The 20,641-nt window shown below is 57.1% G+C and overlaps 1 protein-coding gene across 6 annotated transcripts in view; it reads left to right on the top strand.

Moving 5' to 3' along the window:
* Positions 1 to 18,886, top strand: part of rrp1 (ribosomal RNA processing 1) — a 35,732-nt gene extending 16,846 nt beyond the window's left edge. For 3 of the 6 annotated variants that reach the window (XM_078233083.1, XM_078233088.1, XM_078233086.1), the window contains 7 exons: positions 938 to 1,035; positions 1,220 to 1,239; positions 3,017 to 3,145; positions 7,685 to 8,259; positions 8,775 to 8,918; positions 13,213 to 13,279; positions 18,628 to 18,886. In XM_078233083.1, coding sequence (XP_078089209.1) covers positions 938 to 1,035; positions 1,220 to 1,239; positions 3,017 to 3,145; positions 7,685 to 8,259; positions 8,775 to 8,918; positions 13,213 to 13,279; positions 18,628 to 18,818 — 1,224 coding nt within the window. In that variant the 3' untranslated portion in view covers positions 18,819 to 18,886. The remainder of the gene's footprint in view (positions 1 to 937; positions 1,036 to 1,219; positions 1,240 to 3,016; positions 3,146 to 7,684; positions 8,260 to 8,774; positions 8,919 to 13,212; positions 13,280 to 18,627) is intronic. The other 3 variants (XM_078233084.1, XM_078233089.1, XM_078233087.1) reach the window with 1 other exon arrangement.
* Positions 18,887 to 20,641: the final 1,755 nt, after the last annotated feature.

Raw genomic sequence — 20,641 nt, 5'->3', positions numbered from 1 at the left:
CGTCCCTTTAGCCTGAGGTTGTGCCCTCTGGTTCTAGTTTTTCCTACTAGTGGAAACATCCTCTCCACATCCACTCTACCCAGGCCTCGCAGTATCCTGTAAGTTTCAATAAGATCCCCCCTCATCCTTCTAAACTCCAATGAGTACAGACCCAGAGTCCTCAACCGTTCCCCATACAACAAGCTCTTCATTCCAGGGATCATTCTTGTGAACCTCCTCTGGATCCTTTCCAAGGCCAGCACATCCATCCTTAGATATGGGGCCCAAAACTGCTCACAATATTCCAAATGGGGTCTGACCAGAGCCTTATACAGCCTCAGAAGTACATCCCTGCTCTTGTATTCTAGCCCTCTCAACATGAATGCTAACATTGCATTTGCCTTCCTAACTGCTGACTGAATCTGCATGTTAACCTTAATCTTGAACAAGGGCTCCCAAGTCCCTTTGTGCTTCTGATTTCCTAAGCATTTCCCCATTTAGAAAATAGTCTATGCCTCCATTCCTCCTTCTAAATGCATAACCTCACACTTTTCCACATTGTATTCCATCTGCCACTTCTTTGCCCACTCTCCTAACCTGTCCAAGTCCTTCTGCAGGTTGTCCCTCTACATACCTATATAACCTGTCCCTGTACATATCTTTGTATCATCTGCAAACTTAGCAACAGTTCCTCCTCCAAATCGTTAATGTATATTGTGAAAAGTTGTGGTCCCAGCACTGACCCCTGAGACACACCACTAGTCACCGGCTGCCATCCTGAAAAAGACCCCTTTATCCCCACTCTCTGCCTTAAAGTGTTTTTTGGAACTGTAGCCTCTGTTGTTATATTGGAATGGATCAGATATTGATAAAAGCACAGCCTTTATTGCCTTGGGGCTCATGTGCAAATTGGAAGATGAAGTATCCTAAAGCTTTGCTGTTTTTTATTGGTGCACAGTTCAACTATGCAGCCCTGGCTGATCGATTGTTCCAGCTGTCCAGCAGGGGAAGCACTCCTGCCCAGAACAGGAAGCGTCTGTATAAGCTGGTCAAAAAGTAAGTGCTTCTCTCTGCATTTTGGTATCAGAGATTCTGTCGAAACACATGTCCCTTTCATTTCCCAACTTTCTCATTAATCCCACCCATGGCTCACAGCCTGGAACTGTAACATTATAGAGTTAGCGTGACTGATCACATTTCCTTGTCTTGCTATAATCACTCTCCTTTTCTTTCCCATTAGGTTCCGGGATTTAGCTGAAGGTGAGGATGGAGATCTTCGGCCAGCCTGAGACTGACGCAGCCTTTGGCTCCAGATATTATGCAGCATATTCAAGGGAATGGCGAATCTCAGCAATAGATTGCCCTGAGTGGCCAATGTTCACAATTCCAGCAGAGGTGTTTTCGTGGGTTCAGGGTGATCTGAGCTTTTTGATGTGGCAGCGGAAAGCTGGATGAATAGAAGAATGTGATGCACCAGTTTGGCACTGAGTGAATTGTTCATTCCTCTGCATACCCCACAAATTTGGATGGTGGGGAATGGAATTGTCCCACTCATCCACTAACGGGTATTTTCCCCATGTAAAGGGGGCTTAACCCCGTGTTGTACCTGTCCTGGGAGTGTTTGATGGGGACAGTATAGAGGGAGCTTTACTCTGTATCTAACCCCATGCTGTACCTGTCCTGGGAGTGTTTGATGGGGGACAGTGTAGAGGGAGCTTTACTCTGTATCTAACACCATGCTGTACCTGTCCTGGGAGTGTTTGATGGGGACAGTGTAGAGGGAGCTTTCCTCTGTATCTAACCCCGTGCTGTACCTGTCCTGGGAATATTTGATGGGGACAGTGTAGAGGGAGCTTTACTCTGTATCTAACCCCGTGCTGTCCCTGTCCTGGGAGTGTTTGATGGGGACAGTGTAGAGGAAGCTTTACTCTGTATCTAACCCCGTGCTGTACCTGTCCTGGGAATATTTGATGGGGACAGTGTAGAGGGAGCTTTACTCTGTATCTAACCCCGTGCTGTCCCTGTCCTGGGAGTGTTTGATGGGGACAGTGTAGAGGAAGCTTTACTCTGTATCTAACCCCGTGCTGTACCTGTCCTGGGGGTGTTTGATGGGGACAGTGTAGAGGGAGCTTTACTCTGTATCTAACCCCGTGCTGTACCTGTCCTGGGAGTGTTTGATGGGGACAGTGTAGAGGGAGCTTTACTCTATCTAACCCCGTGCTGTCCCTGTCCTGGGAGTGTTTGATGGGGACAGTGTAGAGGGAGCTTTACTCTGTATCTAACCCCGTGCTGTACCTGTCCTCGGAGTGTTTGACCAAAAAGAGAAATGATCAGTCCTTGCTATACATCCTGTTGGAAAATAAGTTATGGGAATGACCTGACATGGAATTATCATGTCATCCTGAATCGTCCTCAGTAAGATGGGTGTCAAGTCAAGTTACCACTTGATTACTGAACCCTGCTGTCAGAGTTGACAGAAATGCTCTTTAGCATGATACTGGTTAACCAGAGTAGGCAACCTGTACTAGTCCTCGAGAGAGGACAGGGTCAGGCCAGGTCCTGCTGCTCTTTACATTGCTGATGGTTTGCAGTGAGTTAGACTATGGTTAAGTGTGTTTTGTGGTTCCAGTAGTTACTGAATCTTCCACTGGCAGTCATTCCACCCAGCGTGCCTGTGCTGAGTCTTCAATCGACCGCTCCGATTTGACACTTTTCCCGGAGCTCTTGCAAATGTTTAACTTTTCAATTATTATTCAATTCCTATTTTTTGGAAAGTATTATTGAATGTGCTTCCACCTGCCTTTCAGGCAGTGCATTGGAGACCATCATAACTTGGTTTAGTGATTCAGCTCCTTTTGCCAATAACCTGTGCTCTAAACAAAACTGTGGCACGTAGAGTTCAAAGTGAGGTGAGGGTTCACAACAAGGAACGTAAAGGTTTCTGCATCATTTTCTGGTTTCTGTCCTCTGTTTATGAAATTCAGGATCAGCTTTGTGGAGTTGTGATCATGCAATGTGAAATCTGCTTCATGCACAGGGATCTTCCCACAAGATGATTTCCCTCAAGAACTGTCGACAGATGAGGAAGATGAGGATTTTTGTAAAAGAAAGAGAAAGAAGAAATGGAGACTGAAAAATGTATTGGAGGAGCAGCCGGAAGGTGTGGGTAAGCTTCATTGATTTACCAGAGGTGGGGGGGAGCGGGAGATAGGGCCGGAGTTGGGGGTCTATGTTTCAAGAAGCTTTGGCTGTAGAGTCAGTGCCGAGCTACCAACACTGCCACGCGTCAGGGCGGGCGGGAGTTATTCCAGGAGGCAGTCACACAACTTAGATTTGTGTCTTTGGATTGTGTCCAGGGTTTAAACTAGATTGGCATGGGGGTGGGATCCTCAGCAGAAGGAAAGCAAATGAAGGGCTGAAAGGAGGCGCAGTACTCAGCAACGGCAGCTGAATAGACATGATAGGCAAGAGCACAGCAGGGAGTGGGGAAAACCTGTTGGATTAAATTGCATCTATTTCACTGCAAGAGGGCTGACAGGTAAGGCTGATGAACCCAGGGCATGGATAGGTACGTGGAAATGGGATATTATAGCCATAACTGAAACATGGCTAAGGGAGCAACCTTTTTACACAGAGGGTGGTGCGTGTGTGGAATGATCTGCCGGAGGAAGTGGTTGAAACAGGGACAATTGACAACATTTAAAAGGCATTTGGACAGATACCTGGATAGGAAAGGTTTAGAGGGCCAAATGCAGGCGAATGAGGTTAGCATAATGGGCATTTTGGTCGGCTTGGAGCAAAGGGCCGGTTTCTGTGCTGTAGATTCTATGATAGGATGGAGTGACAATGAGAGACGATGGTATGGGGATGAAGAAGGTAGAATGGAGAGCCTTCCACAATTGTCTATCAGGTTTGAGTCCCTGCAGCCTGTATGGATCAGAACGTGGGCTGCAAAGTGGATGAGCTGACACCGTGCTACAGGAAGCCATTCGAGCATTGGGTTGGGTGTAAATAGGAATGCGGGATAGAACAAGAACAAAGAACAGTACAGCACAGGAAACAGGCCCTTCGGCCCTCCAAGCCTGTGCCGCTCATTGGTCCAACTAGACCATTCGTTTGTATCCCTCCATTCCCAGACTGCTCATGTGAATATCCAGGTAAATCTTAAACTATGTCAGTGTGTCTGCCTCCACCACCCTACTTGGCAGCGCATTCCAGGCCCCCACCACTCTCTCTGTATAAAAAAAACGTCCCTCTGATATCTGAGTTATACCTCGCCCCTCTCACCTTGAGCCCATGACCCCTCATGATCGTCACCCCCGACCTGGGAAAAAGCTTCCCCACCGTTCACCCTATCTATACCCTTCATAATTTTGTACACCTCTATTAGGTCTCCCCTCATTCTCCGTCTTTCCAGGGAGAACAAGCCCAGTTTACCCAATCTCTCCTCATAGCTAAGACCCTCCATACCAGGCAACATCCTGGTAAACCTTCTCTGCACTCTCTCTAAAGCCTCCACGTCCTCTGGTAGTGCGGCGACCAGAACTGGACACAGTACTCCAAATGTGGCCTAACCAGCGTTCTATACAGCTGCAACATCAGACTCCAGCTTTTATACTCTATACCCCATCCTATAAAGGCAAGCATACCATATGCCTTCTTCACCACCTCCTCCACCTATGCTGCCACCTTCAAGGATTTGTGGACTTGCACACCTAGGTCCCTCTGTGTTTCTATACTCTTGATGGCTCTGCCATTTATTGTATAACTCCCCCCTACATTAGTTCTTCTAAAATGCATCACTTCGCATTTATCTGGATTAAATTCCATCTGCCACCTCTCCGCCCAATTTTCCAGCCTATCTATATCCTGCTGTATTGTCCGACAATGTTCATCGCTATCCGCAAGTCCAGCCATCTTCGTGTCATCCGCAAACTTGCTGATAACACCAGTTACACCTTCTTCCAAATCATTTATATATATCACAAATAGCAGAGGTCCCAGTACAGAGCCCTGCGGAACACCACTGGTCACACCTCCAGCCGGAAAAAGACCCTTCGACTGCTACCCTCTGTCTCCTGTGGCCAAGCCAGTTCTCTACCCATCTAGCCACCTCTCCTTGTATCCCATGAGCCTTAACCTTCTTAACCAATATAAAAACTTCTCTGCCTAGATAAAAACTCCTCTGCCTAGCTGAGAGTGTGTGTCCAGAAAGCTGCCTGGTGCCAGAGTTCAGGCTATCTGCTCTGGTCTGAAGAGGAAATTGGAGGTGGGGAGGATCCAGTTGTCATGGTCAATGTTGGTACCAACAACTTAAATTTTAAAAGGGGTTCTGCGTTAGGAGAATGAGCAGCTGGATTAAAAAGCAGAACCTCAAAGTTAATTTCTGGATTATTTCCTGAGTCACCAGCAAATGGGCACAGAGTCAGATTAGGGAGTTAAATGTGTGGATCAAAGCTGGTTTGGGAGAAATTGGGTTTGATTCATGGGTCACGGGTACAAGTACTGAGGAGCTGTACTGTTGGAACTATCAACACTGGTCCCAGCTTGGTTCAGGTGTTCTGTCAAGCTATATTACTAGGGTGGTCAAGAAGGTTTTAAACTAAATAGTGGGGGGAAGGATCAAGTGAGGGAAGATGTGGGGTGGGTGGTAAATTCTGACCTTGCCAGCGAGGACCACATCCAATAAACTGATTCAAAAAATGAAGAAAATAATGGGGACTTGTGGGAATGGTAACTGTGGTGGATGATTTTAAAGGTAGCCTGGAGGATGAGTTTCTTAGGCCAGGGTGTCATTTTGGTCGGTATAGACATGGCGAATCGAAGGGCCTCTTTCTGTGCTGCATTACACTATACAGGAATTAATTACAAATTGAGTTTGAGGGAGGGAAAAATGGGTCTAAGATGAGTGTCACATGAAGATAGAGCTGGCTAACATGAATTTGGAAATTGGGTAACGGGTCAGACAGGAGAGGTGCAATGGCAGAATACTCAGCACAGATATATTCCAGTGAGAGAGAGAGAGACTCTACATTATCCACCAAAGGGAAGGATTTGATGGATGATGAGTCTGGGGCAGGATGTCTCGATAGTTTGGGTCATATTGAGATCAAAAAGGAGGAGGTTATGGGATATACCCCAGAATACTGAGAGAGGCAAGGGAGGAAATTGCTGGGCCCTTGAGAGAAATCTTTGTATTCTCACTGGCTACAGGGGAGGTCCCAGAGGATTGGAGAATAGCCAATGTTGTTCCTTTGTTTAAGAAGGGTAACAAGAATAATCCAGGTAATTACAGGCCGGTGAGCCTTACATCAGTGGGAGAGAAATTATTGGGCAGGATTCTTCGAGACAGGATTTATTCCCACTTGGATCGAGTTTTTCGAGGAAGTGACGAAGATGATTGATGAGGGTAGGGCAGTGGATGTTGTCTACATGGACTTCAGTAAGGCCTTTGACAAGGTCCCTCATGGCAGACTGGTGCAGAAGGTGAAGTCACATGGGATCAGAGGTGAGCTGGCAAGGTGGATACAGAACTGGCTCGGTCAAAGAAGACAGAGGATAGTAGTGGAAGAGTGTGTTTCTGAATGGAGGGCTGTGACAAGTGGCGTTCCTCAGGAATCAGTGCTGGGACCATTGCTGTTTGTAATATATATAAATGATTTGGGGGAAAATGTAACCGGTTTGATTAGTAAGTTTGCGGACAACACAAAGGTTGGTGAATTTGCGGATAGTGATGAAGACTGTTGGAGGATACAGCAGGATATAGATCAGTTGGAGACTTGGGCGGAGAGATGGCAGATGGAGTTTAATCTGGACAAATGTGAAGTAAAGCATTTTGGAAGGTCTAATACAGATAGGAAATATACAGTAAACGGCAGAACCCTTAGGAGTATTGATAGGCAAAGGGATCTGGGTGTACAGGTACACAGGTCACTGAAAGTGGCAATACAGGTGGAGAAGGTAGTCAAGAAGGCATATGGCACGCTTGCCTTCATCAACCGGGGCATTGAGTTTAAAAATTGACAAGTCTTGTTGCAACGTTATAGAACCTTAGTTAGGCCGCACATGGAATAGAGTGTTCAATTCTGGTCACCACACTACCAGAAGGATGTGGAGGCTTTGGAGAGGGTACAGAAAAGATTTACCAGGATGTTGCCTGGTATGGAGGGTATTAGCTATGAGGAGAGGTTGGAGAAACTTGGTTCGTTCTGACCTGAGCGATGAAGGTTGAGGGGCGACCTGGTAGAAGTCTACAAGATTATGAGAGGCATGGACAGAGTGGATAGTCAGAAGCTTTTTCCCAGGGTGGAAGAGTCAATTACGAGGGGGCACGGGTTTAAGGTGCGAGGGGCAAGGTTTAAAGGAGATGTACGAGGCAGATTTTTTACACAGAGAGTGGTGGGTGCCTGGAACTCGCTGCCGGGGGAGGGAGTGGAAGCGGATACGATCGTGACTTTTAAGGGGCGTCTTGACAAATACATGAATAGGATGGGAATAGAGGGATATGGTCCCCGGAAGGGTCAGGGGTTTTAGTTAAGTCAGGCAGCATGGTCGGTGCAGGCTTGGAGGGCCGAAAGGCCTGTTCCTGTGCTGTAATTTTCTTTGTTCTTTGTACATGACAGATGCACAGTCCATGGCTACCTAAGGAAGTGGAAGATCGTATCAAATTGAAAGAAAACAGTATAATTCAGTTTGTTTTTTTCAGATAAAAGGAAAGCAGGAAAAGGACAAAAGAGAAAGAGAAATTGTTCCATGCAGAAGCTGCAGCCAGTCAGCGACGGGAATAAAGAGGCAGTGGTGGAGAATGGGAAAGAGTCGAATAGCACAGAGCTGTTGCCTGTAAGGATAAAGAAGAACAAATCAAGAGCAGTTAAAACAATGCCGTTGGGTGATCCAGTTCATGCCAACACGTCCGAGATTACAATTCAGACACCGGAAAGTTCTGTCTGTGGGAAACAGCTATGTCCAGCTGTGCTGGGGGCCCAGCTCCTGGCATCTGATGTCGACTCTGTCACCCTAGCAACCAAGCCAAAGAAGGGCAAGAAGAGACAGACACAAGACGCCAGTGGGAGTCATTTGCCTGAAGAGACGGCAGCCAGTGAGCCTGTTGTTGGTAAAAAGGTGAAGAAAATGCTGATGAGGCTTGGCAAGCTACAAGCCAAGAGGCAGGCGGCTGGGGACCAACCATCTCCAAAGCAAGGACCAGGCAGGAGAAAGAGGAAAGAGAAGGGACTGCCCGAAGGAGCAACCTCCAGCAAAAAACTCAAAATCAAAAGCAGTGTAAGTTGGGGGAGAGGGGGGTGGGTGTCTCTCTAATGGGGGCAGGGCTGGGTGCTCTGGTTGGGGGGAGGGGGGGGGCGCTCTGTTGATGCTGGAGGAAGATTTGTCTGTATTGAACTGAATTGAGATTCAGTCTGTGGTGATTCCAGTTTTACTGGGTGTTGGGATGATGGCCGGGGTAAAGGATACTGATTGCTCTCTGGTGAGTCTGCTGTTGATGAGCGGGGGGGTATGGAATTTGACCCCATTTCCCCAACAGCACATATTCACTGACTGTGACTGAGGATCCGGCACCCCTGACTAACCAACCCAGCAGAGATCAGGGCTTTGTGCAGTTCTCACAGGACAGCAGCTGAGGAAGCATCAGTCAAATTGTGGTGTTCTTAACCCAGTCTGTCCAGCTGCCCCAGTACTGAGTGTGCCGTACACGGTGAGAGATGTGGAGTGCTTGGGATTTTTAAACTGTTCTGATAGACGGTGTGAGGACAGAGTCTGAAACGTTACTGTGCCCCCAGGGTGATGCCGAACCTTGTGTTGGAACCCAGACTTTGAATGCTGCATCCAGTGAATTTCTGAAGTTCCAGAGCTCTCCGATACCAAAACCCATCTTCCTCAAGAAAGCGAAAAGTGCTGAGACTGTTCGCAAACGGTGTAAAATGGTGAGAACGCCTTCACAGTGCTCTCTGACCGATTATTCTCTCTGCTCTGGAGTTGGGGGGGCGGCGGGGGGGGCGAGGTGCGAGGGAGGGGTGGGCGCGAGGGTGGGCGAGGTGCCGGGGGGGTGGGGGCAGGGTGGGCAAGGTGGTGGGGGGAGGAAGCGTGGGCGGGGAGCGGGGGGGCGGAAGCTCAGGTGGGGGGCCAGGGGAGGAAGCTGGGGCGGGGGGGGAAGCTGGGGCGGTGAGGAGCAGGAAGCTGGGGCGGGGGGGGGGGGGGGAGCTGGGGCGGGGGGGGGAGCTGGGGCGGTTGGGGGAAGCTGGGGCAGGGGGGGGAAGCTGGGGCAGGGTGGGGGGGGGGGAAGCTGGGGCAGGGTGGGGGGGGAGGAAGCTGGGGCGGGGGGGGAGGAAGCTGGGGCGGGGGGGGGAGGAAGCTGGGGCGGGGGGGGGAGGAAGCTGGGGCGGGGGGGGAGGAAGCTGGGGCGGGGGGGGGAGGAAGCTGGGGCAGGGTTGGGGAAAGCTGGGGCGGTGGGGGGGAGGAAGCTGGGGCAGGGTTGGGGGAAGCTGGGGCGGTGGGGGGGAGGAAGCTGGGGCAGGGTTGGGGGAAGCTGGGGCGGTGGGGGGAGGAAGCTGGGGCGGGGTTGGGGGAAGCTGGGGCGGGGATGGGGGAAGCTGGGGCGGGGATGGGGGAAGCTGGGGCGGGGTTGGGGGAAGCTGGGGCGGGGTTGGGGGAAGCTGGGGCGGGGTTGGGGGAAGCTGGGGCGGGGTTGGGGGAAGCTGGGGCGGGGTTGGGGGAAGCTGGGGCGGGGTTGGGGGAAGCTGGGGCGGGGTTGGGGGAAGCTGGGGCGGGGTTGGGGGAAGCTGGGGCGGGGTTGGGGGAAGCTGGGGCGGGGTTGGGGGGGAAGCTGGGGCGGGGTTGGGGGGGAAGCTGGGGCGGGGTTGGGGGGGAAGCTGGGGCGGGGTTGGGGGGGGAAGCTGGGGCGGGGTTGGGGGGGGAAGCTGGGGCGGGGTTGGGGGGGGGAAGCTGGGGCGGGGTTGGGGGGGGAAGCTAGGGCGGGGTTGGGGGGGGAAGCTGGGGCGGGGTTGGGGGGGGAAGCTGGGGCGGGGTTGGGGGGGAAGCTGGGGCGGGGTTGGGGGGGGGAGCTGGGGGGGGAGCTGGGGCGGGGTTGGGGGGGAAGCAGGGGCGGGGTTGGGGGGGGAAGCAGGGGCGGGGTTGGGGGGGGAAGCAGGGGCGGGGTTGGGGGGGGAAGCAGGGGCGGGGTTGGGGGGGGAAGCTGGGGCGGGGTTGGGGGGGGAAGCTGGGGCGGGGTTGGGGGGGAAGCTGGGGCGGGGTTGGGGGGGGAAGCTGGGGCGGGGTTGGGGGGGGGAAGCTGGGGCGGGGTTGGGGGGGGGAAGCTGGGGCGGGGTTGGGGGGGGGAAGCTGGGGCGGGGTTGGGGGGGGGAAGCAGGGGCGGGGTTGGGGGGGGGAAGCAGGGGCGGGGTTGGGGGGGGGAAGCTGGGGCGGGGTTGAGGGGGAAGCTGGGGCGGGGTTGGGGGGGGAACATGGGGCGGGGTTGGGGGGGGGGAACATGGGGCGGGGTTGGGGGGGGAACATGGGGCGGGGTTGGGGGGGGGAAGCTGGGGCGGGGTTGGGGGGGGGAAGCTGGGGCGGGGTTGGGGGGGGGAAGCTGGGGCGGGGTTGGGGGGGGGAAGCTGGGGCGGGGTTGGGGGGGGGAAGCTGGGGCGGGGTTGGGGGGGGGAAGCTGGGGCGGGGTTGGGGGGGGAAGTTGGGGGGGGGAAGCTGGGGCGGGGTTGGGGGGGGAAGCTGGGGCGGGGTTGGGGGGGGGGAAGCTGGGGCGGGGTTGGGGGGGGGGAAGCTGGGGCGGGGTTGGGGGGGGGAAGCTGGGGCGGGGTTGGGGGGGGGAAGCTGGGGCGGGGTTGGGGGGGGGGAAGCTGGGGCGGGGTTGGGGGGGGGGAAGCTGGGGCGGGGTTGGGGGGGGGGAAGCTGGGGCGGGGTTGGGGGGGGAAGCTGGGGCGGGGTTGGGGGGGGAAGCTGGGGCGGGGTTGGGGGGGGAAGCTGGGGCGGGGTTGGGGGGGGAAGCTGGGGCGGGGTTGGGGGGGGAAGCTGGGTCGGGGTTGGGGGGAGGGAGCTGGGGTGGAAGCTGGGGCGGGGTTGGGGTGGAAGCTGGGGCGGGGTTGGGGTGGAAGCTGGGGCGGGGTTGGGGTGGAAGCTGGGGCGGGGTTGGGGTGGAGCTGGGGCGGGGTTGGGGTGGAGCTGGGGCGGGGTTGGGGTGGAAGCTGGGGCGGGGTTGGGGTGGAGCTGGGGCGGGGTTGGGGTGGAAGCTGGGGCGGGGTTGGGGTGGAGCTGGGGCGGGGTTGGGGTGGAGCTGGGGCGGGGTTGGGGTGGAAGCTGGGGCGGGGTTGGGGTGGAGCTGGGGCGGGGTTGGGGTGGAGCTGGGGCGGGGTTGGGGTGGAAGCTGGGGCGGGGTTGGGGTGGAAGCTGGGGCGGGGTTGGGGGGGGAAGCTGGGGCGGGGTTGGGGGGGGAAGCAGGGGCGGGGTTGGGGGGGGAAGCTGGGGCGGGGTTGGGGGGGGAAGCTGGGGCGGGGTTGGGGGGGGAAGCTGGGGCGGGGTTGGGGGGGGAAGCTGGGGCGGGGTTGGGGGGGAAGCAGGGGCGGGGTTGGGGGAGAAGCTGGGGCGGGGTTGGGGGGGAAGCTGGGGCGGGGTTGGGGGGGGGAAGCTGGGGCGGGGTTGGGGGGGGGAAGCTGGGGCGGGGTTGGGGGGGGGAAGCTGGGGCGGGGTTGGGGGGGGGAAGCTGGGGCGGGGTTGGGGGGGGGAAGCTGGGGCGGGGTTGGGGGGGGGAAGCTGGGGCGGGGTTGGGGGGGGGAAGCTGGGGCGGGGTTGGGGGGGGGAAGCTGGGGCGGGGTTGGGGGGGGGAAGCTGGGGCGGGGTTGGGGGGGGGAAGCTGGGGCGGGGTTGGGGGGGGGAAGCTGGGGCGGGGTTGGGGGGGGAAGCTGGGGCGGGGTTGGGGGGGGGAAGCTGGGGCGGGGTTGGGGGGGGGGGAAGCTGGGGCGGGGTTGGGGGGGGAAGCTGGGGCGGGGTTGGGGGGGGAAGCTGGGGCGGGGTTGGGGGGGGAAGCTGGGGCGGGGTTGGGGGGGGAAGCTGGGGCGGGGTTGGGGGGAGGGAGCTGGGGCGGGGTTGGGGGGAGGGAGCTGGGGTGGAAGCTGGGGCGGGGTTGGGGTGGAAGCTGGGGCGGGGTTGGGGTGGAAGCTGGGGCGGGGTTGGGGGGGAGCTGGGGCGGGGTTGGGGGGGGGGAAGCTGGGGCGGGGGTGGAGCTGGGGCGGGGTTGGGGGGGGGGAAGTTGGGGTGGAGCTGGGGCGGGGTTGGGGTGGGGGAAGTTGGGGTGGAGCTGGGGCGGGGTTGGGGTGGAAGCTGGGGCGGGGTTGGGGTGGAGCTGGGGCGGGGTTGGGGTGGAGCTGGGGCGGGGTTGGGGTGGAGCTGGGGCGGGGTTGGGGGGGGAAGCTGGGGCGGGGTTGGGGTGGAGCTGGGGCGGGGTTGGGGTGGAAGCTGGGGCGGGGTTGGGGTGGAGCTGGGGCGGGGTTGGGGTGGAGCTGGGGCGGGGTTGGGGTGGAGCTGGGGCGGGGTTGGGGGGGGAAGCTGGGGCGGGGTTGGGGGGGGAAGCTGGGGCGGGGTTGGGGTGGAGCTGGGGCGGGGTTGGGGGGGGGGAAGCTGGGGCGGGGGTGGAGCTGGGGCGGGGTTGGGGGGGGGGAAGTTGGGGTGGAGCTGGGGCGGGGTTGGGGTGGAGCTGGGGCGGGGTTGGGGTGGAAGCTGGGGCGGGGTTGGGGTGGAAGCTGGGGCGGGGTTGGGTTGGAGCTGGGGCGGGGTTGGGGTGGAAGCTGGGGCGGGGTTGGGGTGGAAGCTGGGGCGGGGTTGGGGGGTGGAAGCTGGGGCGGGGTTGGGGTGGAAGCTGGGGCGGGGTTGGGGGGTGGAAGCTGGGGCGGGGTTGGGGTCTGTCTAACACGGAATCAGAGCTGTGTGGCTTTGCTCTGGCTCCGTTGCCTGGGGTGTGAAATGGCAGCTGTCTCAGGGGATTTTGGTTTTGCCCTCGCATCTCGTGATGTCGACAAGGCAGTTTCCATCTGCACCGACTCACCCCTCCAATAAACTCTGTTCCTGGGGCCAAACGCTTCAGAGTCTGTTACAGACTGAAGATTGTGGTCAGAATGCACAGTTCAGCCTTTCGGCTGCTCCCAATTTACAAAAATAATTTAGTTTCACTGTCTGTTAAGATTACTTGTGCTTTTTTTTCCTCTGCTGCCACAGATTAAAATCATGTCTACCTCCAGTGCAAAGAAAGTCCGGTTTGGGCTGAGAAAGAACATGACAGCAGGTAAGGTCGAGCAGTCGGGACGGAGAATTACTTAGCTTTGAACTTTCTTCCCAATGTGCAGACTTTTCCGAGACCCCTGACTGAGGCAGGAAGCGGCTGTGTAGCCTCGCGCCCCGGCTGTGTAGCCTCGCGCCCCGGCTGTGTAGCCTCGCGCCCCGGCTGTGTAGCCTCGCGCCCCGGCTGTGTAGCCTCGCGCCCCGGCTGTGTAGCCTCGCGCCCCGGCTGTGTAGCCTCGCGCCCCGGCTGTGTAGCCTCGCGCCCCGGCTGTGTAGCCTCGCGCCCCGGCTGTGTAGCCTCGCGCCCCGGCTGTGTAGCCTCGCGCCCCGGCTGTGTAGCCTCGCGCCCCGGCTGTGTCGCCTCGCGCCCCGGCTGTGTCGCCTCGCGCCCCGGCTGTGTCGCCTCGCGCCCCGGCTGTGTCGCCTCGCGCCCCGGCTGTGTCGCCTCGCGCCCCGGCTGTGTCGCCTCGCGCCCCGGCTGTGTCGCCTCGCGCCCCGGCTGTGTAGCCTCGCGCCCCGGCTGTGTAGCCTCGCGCCCCGGCTGTGTAGCCTCGCGCCCCGGCTGTGTAGCCTCGCGCCCCGGCTGTGTAGCCTCGCGCCCCGGCTGTGTAGCCTCGCGCCCCGGCTGTGTAGCCTCGCGCCCCGGCTGTGTAGCCTCGCGCCCCGGCTGTGTAGCCTCGCGCCCCGGCTGTGTAGCCTCGCGCCCCGGCTGTGTAGCCTCGCGCCCCGGCTGTGTAGCCTCGCGCCCCGGCTGTGTAGCCTCGCGCCCCGGCTGTGTAGCCTCGCGCCCCGGCTGTGTAGCCTCGCGCCCCGGCTGTGTAGCCTCGCGCCCCGGCTGTGTAGCCTCGCGCCCCGGCTGTGTAGCCTCGCGCCCCGGCTGTGTAGCCTCGCGCCCCGGCTGTGTAGCCTCGCGCCCCGGCTGTGTAGCCTCGCGCCCCGGCTGTGTAGCCTCGCGCCCCGGCTGTGTAGCCTCGCGCCCCGGCTGTGTAGCCTCGCGCCCCGGCTGTGTAGCCTCGCGCCCCGGCTGTGTAGCCTCGCGCCCCGGCTGTGTAGCCTCGCGCCCCGGCTGTGTAGCCTCGCGCCCCGGCTGTGTAGCCTCGCGCCCCGGCTGTGTAGCCTCGCGCCCCGGCTGTGTAGCCTCGCGCCCCGGCTGTGTAGCCTCGCGCCCCGGCTGTGTAGCCTCGCGCCCCGGCTGTGTAGCCTCGCGCCCCGGCTGTGTAGCCTCGCGCCCCGGCTGTGTAGCCTCGCGCCCCGGCTGTGTAGCCTCGCGCCCCGGCTGTGTAGCCTCGCGCCCCGGCTGTGTAGCCTCGCGCCCCGGCTGTGTAGCCTCGCGCCCCGGCTGTGTAGCCTCGCGCCCCGGCTGTGTAGCCTCGCGCCCCGGCTGTGTAGCCTCGCGCCCCGGCTGTGTAGCCTCGCGCCCCGGCTGTGTAGCCTCGCGCCCCGGCTGTGTAGCCTCGCGCCCCGGCTGTGTAGCCTCGCGCCCCGGCTGTGTAGCCTCGCGCCCCGGCTGTGTAGCCTCGCGCCCCGGCTGTGTAGCCTCGCGCCCCGGCTGTGTAGCCTCGCGCCCCGGCTGTGTAGCCTCGCGCCCCGGCTGTGTAGCCTCGCGCCCCGGCTGTGTAGCCTCGCGCCCCGGCTGTGTAGCCTCGCGCCCCGGCTGTGTAGCCTCGCGCCCCGGCTGTGTAGCCTCGCGCCCCGGCTGTGTAGCCTCGCGCCCCGGCTGTGTAGCCTCGCGCCCCGGCTGTGTAGCCTCGCGCCCCGGCTGTGTAGCCTCGCGCCCCGGCTGTGTAGCCTCGCGCCCCGGCTGTGTAGCCTCGCGCCCCGGCTGTGTAGCCTCGCGCCCCGGCTGTGTAGCCTCGCGCCCCGGCTGTGTAGCCTCGCGCCCCGGCTGTGTAGCCTCGCGCCCCGGCTGTGTAGCCTCGCGCCCCGGCTGTGTAGCCTCGCGCCCCGGCTGTGTAGCCTCGCGCCCCGGCTGTGTAGCCTCGCGCCCCGGCTGTGTAGCCTCGCGCCCCGGCTGTGTAGCCTCGCGCCCCGGCTGTGTAGCCTCGCGCCCCGGCTGTGTAGCCTCGCGCCCCGGCTGTGTAGCCTCGCGCCCCGGCTGTGTAGCCTCGCGCCCCGGCTGTGTAGCCTCGCGCCCCGGCTGTGTAGCCTCGCGCCCCGGCTGTGTAGCCTCGCGCCCCGGCTGTGTAGCCTCGCGCCCCGGCTGTGTAGCCTCGCGCCCCGGCTGTGTAGCCTCGCGCCCCGGCTGTGTAGCCTCGCGCCCCGGCTGTGTAGCCTCGCGCCCCGGCTGTGTAGCCTCGCGCCCCGGCTGTGTAGCCTCGCGCCCCGGCTGTGTAGCCTCGCGCCCCGGCTGTGTAGCCTCGCGCCCCGGCTGTGTAGCCTCGCGCCCCGGCTGTGTAGCCTCGCGCCCCGGCTGTGTAGCCTCGCGCCCCGGCTGTGTAGCCTCGCGCCCCGGCTGTGTAGCCTCGCGCCCCGGCTGTGTAGCCTCGCGCCCCGGCTGTGTAGCCTCGCGCCCCGGCTGTGTAGCCTCGCGCCCCGGCTGTGTAGCCTCGCGCCCCGGCTGTGTAGCCTCGCGCCCCGGCTGTGTAGCCTCGCGCCCCGGCTGTGTAGCCTCGCGCCCCGGCTGTGTAGCCTCGCGCCCCGGCTGTGGGGCGCGAGTGTGCCTACCCATTATTTAGGAATTAGTAGTGGGACAGATGGTACAGTAGCACCTGGTGTCTCTCACTATTCTGGCCTTCCATTAGGTGTTTTTCAGCTTTGTGGTGCTAGAATTGAACAGTGATGTAAAGCAGATTAGAGAAAGACGTTGCCACAACCTTACACAGCTTGTAACCGAAGATTGGACATGATGTATGTCTGCTCCTGTGGTTGGGTTTGGATTCATGGCTGAGGTAAAATGGCATTGAGTAGAACTACTGGCTCCACCACATACTGTGAAGAACTCCGAGTAACCGGTGGGCTGGTCCTGCGGAGTGTCAAATTACTCTCTCCAAAGTGTATCACTCTCACGTTTCAGGGTTAAATTCCATCTGCCACCTGTCTGCCCATTTGACCATTCCATCTATATCTCCTTGTAGCCCAAGGCACTCCGTCTCACTGTTAACCACCCGGCCAATCTTTGTGTCAACCACAAACTTACTGATCCTACCCCCGATGTAGTCATCTATGCCATTTATATAAATGATGAATAATAGGGGGCCCAATACAGATCCCTGTGGCACGCCACTGGACACTGGCTTCCAGTCACTAAAGCAGCCTTCTGTCATCACCCTCTGTCTCCTACAACTGAACCAATTTTGAATCCACTTTATCACATTACTCTGTATCCCATGAGCATTTGCCTTCTTTATAAGTCTCCCATGTGGGACCTTGTCAAAGGCTTTGCTGAAATCCATATAAACTACATCGACTGCAGTCCCCTTGTACTGCACACCAGGTCACCACCTCAAAACATTCAATCAGATTTGTTAAGCGTGACCTCCCTCTGACGAAGCCATTCTAATTATTCCTGATCAAGCTTTGCCTCAACAAGTGGAGATAGATGCTCAGAAGTTTCTCTTGTCCACTTTGGCAGGAAGAATACAAAAAGTATATTATTTAAATGGAGAGAAATTGCAGAACTCGGAATTCCAGGGATCTGGGGGTCCTGTTGTAAATCACTAAAAATGTTGGTGGAATCTTGTCATTTATTGCAAGAGGAATGGAATATAAAAGTAGCAATGTTTTACTGCAGCTGTACAGGACTTTGGTGAGACCACAGCTGGAGTACACTTGTCTTCTCATTTAAGAAAGGATAGAAATGTGTTAACAGTTCAAAGAAGGCTCACTTGACTGATTTCTGGAGTGAAGGGGTTCATTGGGGTATCTACGGATATGGGCCAAATGCGGGCAATTGGAACGAGCTTAGTGGTTAAAAACTGGGCGGCATGGACAAGTTGAGCCAAAGGGCCTGTTTCCATGCTGTAAACCTCTATGACTCTGAAATGCTGAGAGGATGTTTCCCCTCATGGAGTGATTTGGCGAAAGAGTCGGTCCCAGGGGTGGAGTGGTCTGTCGCGTGTGGGTGGAGATGACGAAGCAAGCGGTGAAAGACCCTGTGCTGCAGGTGACCAGGCTGGGGAGGGGGAATTACATGCGGCTGCTGGGACTCCCAACACAGCACAGGGATACAAACCTGACTGAAAAGAAACAGGTTGCAGGTGAAAAGATGGACCTCGACTGGGAGGTAAGTGCTCGTGAGCCTGAGAGAATACAAGTGGCCTCAAGATGAAAGATAACTGGATTGGGACCGAGCAAGATGGAAAAATCATTTCCAGGAGCAGAGAAGGCAGCAGAATAACAAACTCCCCATGAAATACAATGACACATTTACAATTGCCAGACGCAGTGATATCACTGAGGTCGAGATATCAGTGTGTGTGGGACCCATACCCCAGTGAAAGTCAGTGTGTGTGGGACCCGTACCCCAGTGAGAGTCAGTGTGTGTGGGGCCCGTACCCCAGTGAGAGTCAGTGTGTGTGGAACCCGTACCCCAGTGAGAGTCAGTGTGTGTGGGACCCGTACCCCAGTGAGAGTCAGTGTGTGTGGGACCCGTACCCCAGTGAGAGTCAGTGTGTGTGGGACCCGTACCCCAGTGAGAGTCAGTGTGTGTGGGACCCATACCCCAGTGAGAGTCAGTGTGTGTGGAACCCGTACCCCAGTGAGAGTCAGTGTGTGGGGAACCCGTACCCCAGTGAGAGTCAGTGTGTGTGGAACCCGTACCCCAGTGAGAGTCAGTGTGTGTGGGACCCGTACCCCAGTGAGAGTCAGTGTGTGTGGGACCCGTACCCCAGTGAGAGTCAGTGTGTGTGGGACCCGTACCCCAGTGAGAGTCAGTGTGTGTGGGACCCATACCCCAGTGAGAGTCAGTGTGTGTGGGACCCGTACCCCAGTGAGAGTCAGTGTGTGTGGGACCCGTACCCCAGTGAGAATCAGTGTGTGTGGGACCCATACCCCAGTGAGAGTCAGTGTGTGTGGGACCCGTACCCCAGTGAGAGTCAGTGTGTGAGGGACCCGTACCCCAGTGAGAGTCAGTGTGTGTGGGACCCGTACCCCAGTGAGAGTCAGTGTGTGTGGGACCCGTACCCCAGTGAGAGTCAGTGTGTGTGGAACCCGTACCCCAGTGAGAGTCAGTGTGTGTGGGACCCGTACCCCAGTGAGAGTCAGTGTGTGTGGGACCCGTACTCCAGTGATCGGCTGAGTAGGGTAAAAATATAATTGGGGGCATGAGGTTTTGTAAACTCCGTGCTGATGTGAAATTGAGAAATATTACATTTTTGAAGTTGAATATTTTTAAAAGTTCATTTCTGGTTTCAGAATTTAAAAGGACTGACAAAAGTATTTTAGTGAGCCCAGAGGGACGTTCCCGGATTGCGTTTGACCCAGAGCAGAGGCCTCATCACAGCGTGTTAAAGTCCAACTCGACACCAACCTGCTCCCCTCTGCTCAGAGCAAGGCGCACTTCAATGTCAGCAAGAGGACGGCCCCAAGCCATGGACAGTCTCTGAGTGTCTCTCAGCCACATTCAATACATATCATTTATATTTCCAGTAAAATTTGTCTGATGAACTTTAAATGTGCAGACTTGGATGATGGGGTTTGAGTTCTTGTCTCACTAAGCTGCTTGAGAGAATATTTATCGTGGGGTGCTCGGTCCCTACACTCTGCACCGTCAGAGGGTCCGCACCAGTAAATGCAGACCCAGCAGAGGTGGTGAAACAGTGGAATACACTCACCATCCTGACTTGAAAATCTATCACTGTTCCTTCATGGACTGCAGTGGTTTAATAAAGCAGCTCGGCAACATTTCGAGGGCAATTAAATGTGGGCAGTAAGTGCTGGCCAAGCCAGTGACATCCATATCCCCTGAATGAATTTAAAAATAAATAGAAATTTGGAAGGGATTTGCCCAGGGAGCCTGCTACATCGACTCTGGACCCCATGAAGTCTCACAGTATAAAGATAAAGATGGGCGTGGAAACCTGATTATCACGTACTGTCGCTCTCAGGTGATGGATCAGTACTCCATGTTCAATACCACTTGGAGGAAGCGCTGAGGGTGGCAAGGATGCAGAGTGAACTCGATGGGGAGGCTCGGTCGTAGCACCACCAGACAGAGCTGGCCGCATCCTAATGGATAGAGCTGTTAGACTGGCTCTGTGATAGATGGTGAGAGAACCAACGAGGGAAAAATGTTTGTAATCTCACTGACCTGCCTTCCACAGATGTATCTGTCCATGACAGTATCAGTAAGAGTGATCATTGTACTGTCCTTATGGAGACAAAGTCCCACCTTCACATTGAGGGTACCCTCCATTGTGCTGTGTGGCACTACCACTGGGATAAACTTGAGTTTCTAGACACATCTAACAACTCAAGATTGGGCATCTATGAGACACTGTGGGCCATTAGCAGTAGTGGAATTGTACTCCAGCATAATCCGTAACCTCATGGCCCAGCATATCCCCCACTCAACCATTGCCAAAGGATCAACCCTGGTTCAATGAAGAATCGGAACATGGAAACTACAATGCAGAATGAGGCCATTTGGCCCATCGAGTCTGCACCGACAACATTCCAACCCAGGCCCTATCCCCGTAACCCCACATATTTACCCTGTTAATACCTTTGACCTACACATCCCGGGACACTAAGGGGCAATTTTAGCATAGCCAATCAATCTAACCTGCACATCTTTGGAATGTGGGAGGAAACCGGAGCACCCGGAGGAAACCCATGCAGACACAGGGAGAACATGCAAACTCCACATAGAGGTGATCCAAGCTGGGAATCAAACCTGTGTCCGTGGCGTTGTGAGGCAGCAGTTCACCACTATGCCACCCTATATGATTTTGAACTGAGATGCGGAAGAAAGCAGGAGGGCATGCCAGGAGCAGCACCCAGGCATACCTAATAATGTGTCAACCTGGTGAAGCTCCAACACAGGACTATTTGCTGCAAAACAGCATACGCAGCAAGTAATAGAGCTAAGCAATCTAACACCAACTGATCAGGTCTAAGCTCTGCAGTCCTGCCACGTCCAGCTGTGAATGGTGGTGGACAATTAACTCACTGGAGGAGGAGGCTCCACAAATATCCCCATCCTCAGTGATGGAGGAGTCCAGCACATCAGCACAAAAGATAAACTGAAGTATTCTCAGCAATCTTCAGCCAGAAGTGCCGAGTGGATGATCCATCTCGGCCTCCTCCAGTGGTCCCCAGCATCACAGATGTCAGTCTCCAGCCAATTTGATTCACTCCGTGTGTGTCAGCTCTGCCTTGTCTTGTTTCTCACTCATTGTGCGCTTGTTTCTTCACATTCAAACTCTTC

This window comes from Mustelus asterias, chromosome 17 (assembly GCF_964213995.1).
Source record: "Mustelus asterias chromosome 17, sMusAst1.hap1.1, whole genome shotgun sequence".
Lineage (NCBI taxonomy): Eukaryota > Metazoa > Chordata > Chondrichthyes > Carcharhiniformes > Triakidae > Mustelus > Mustelus asterias.
The sequence above is the reverse complement of the archived record's forward strand: the minus strand, read 5'-3'. Positions and strand labels throughout refer to the sequence as shown.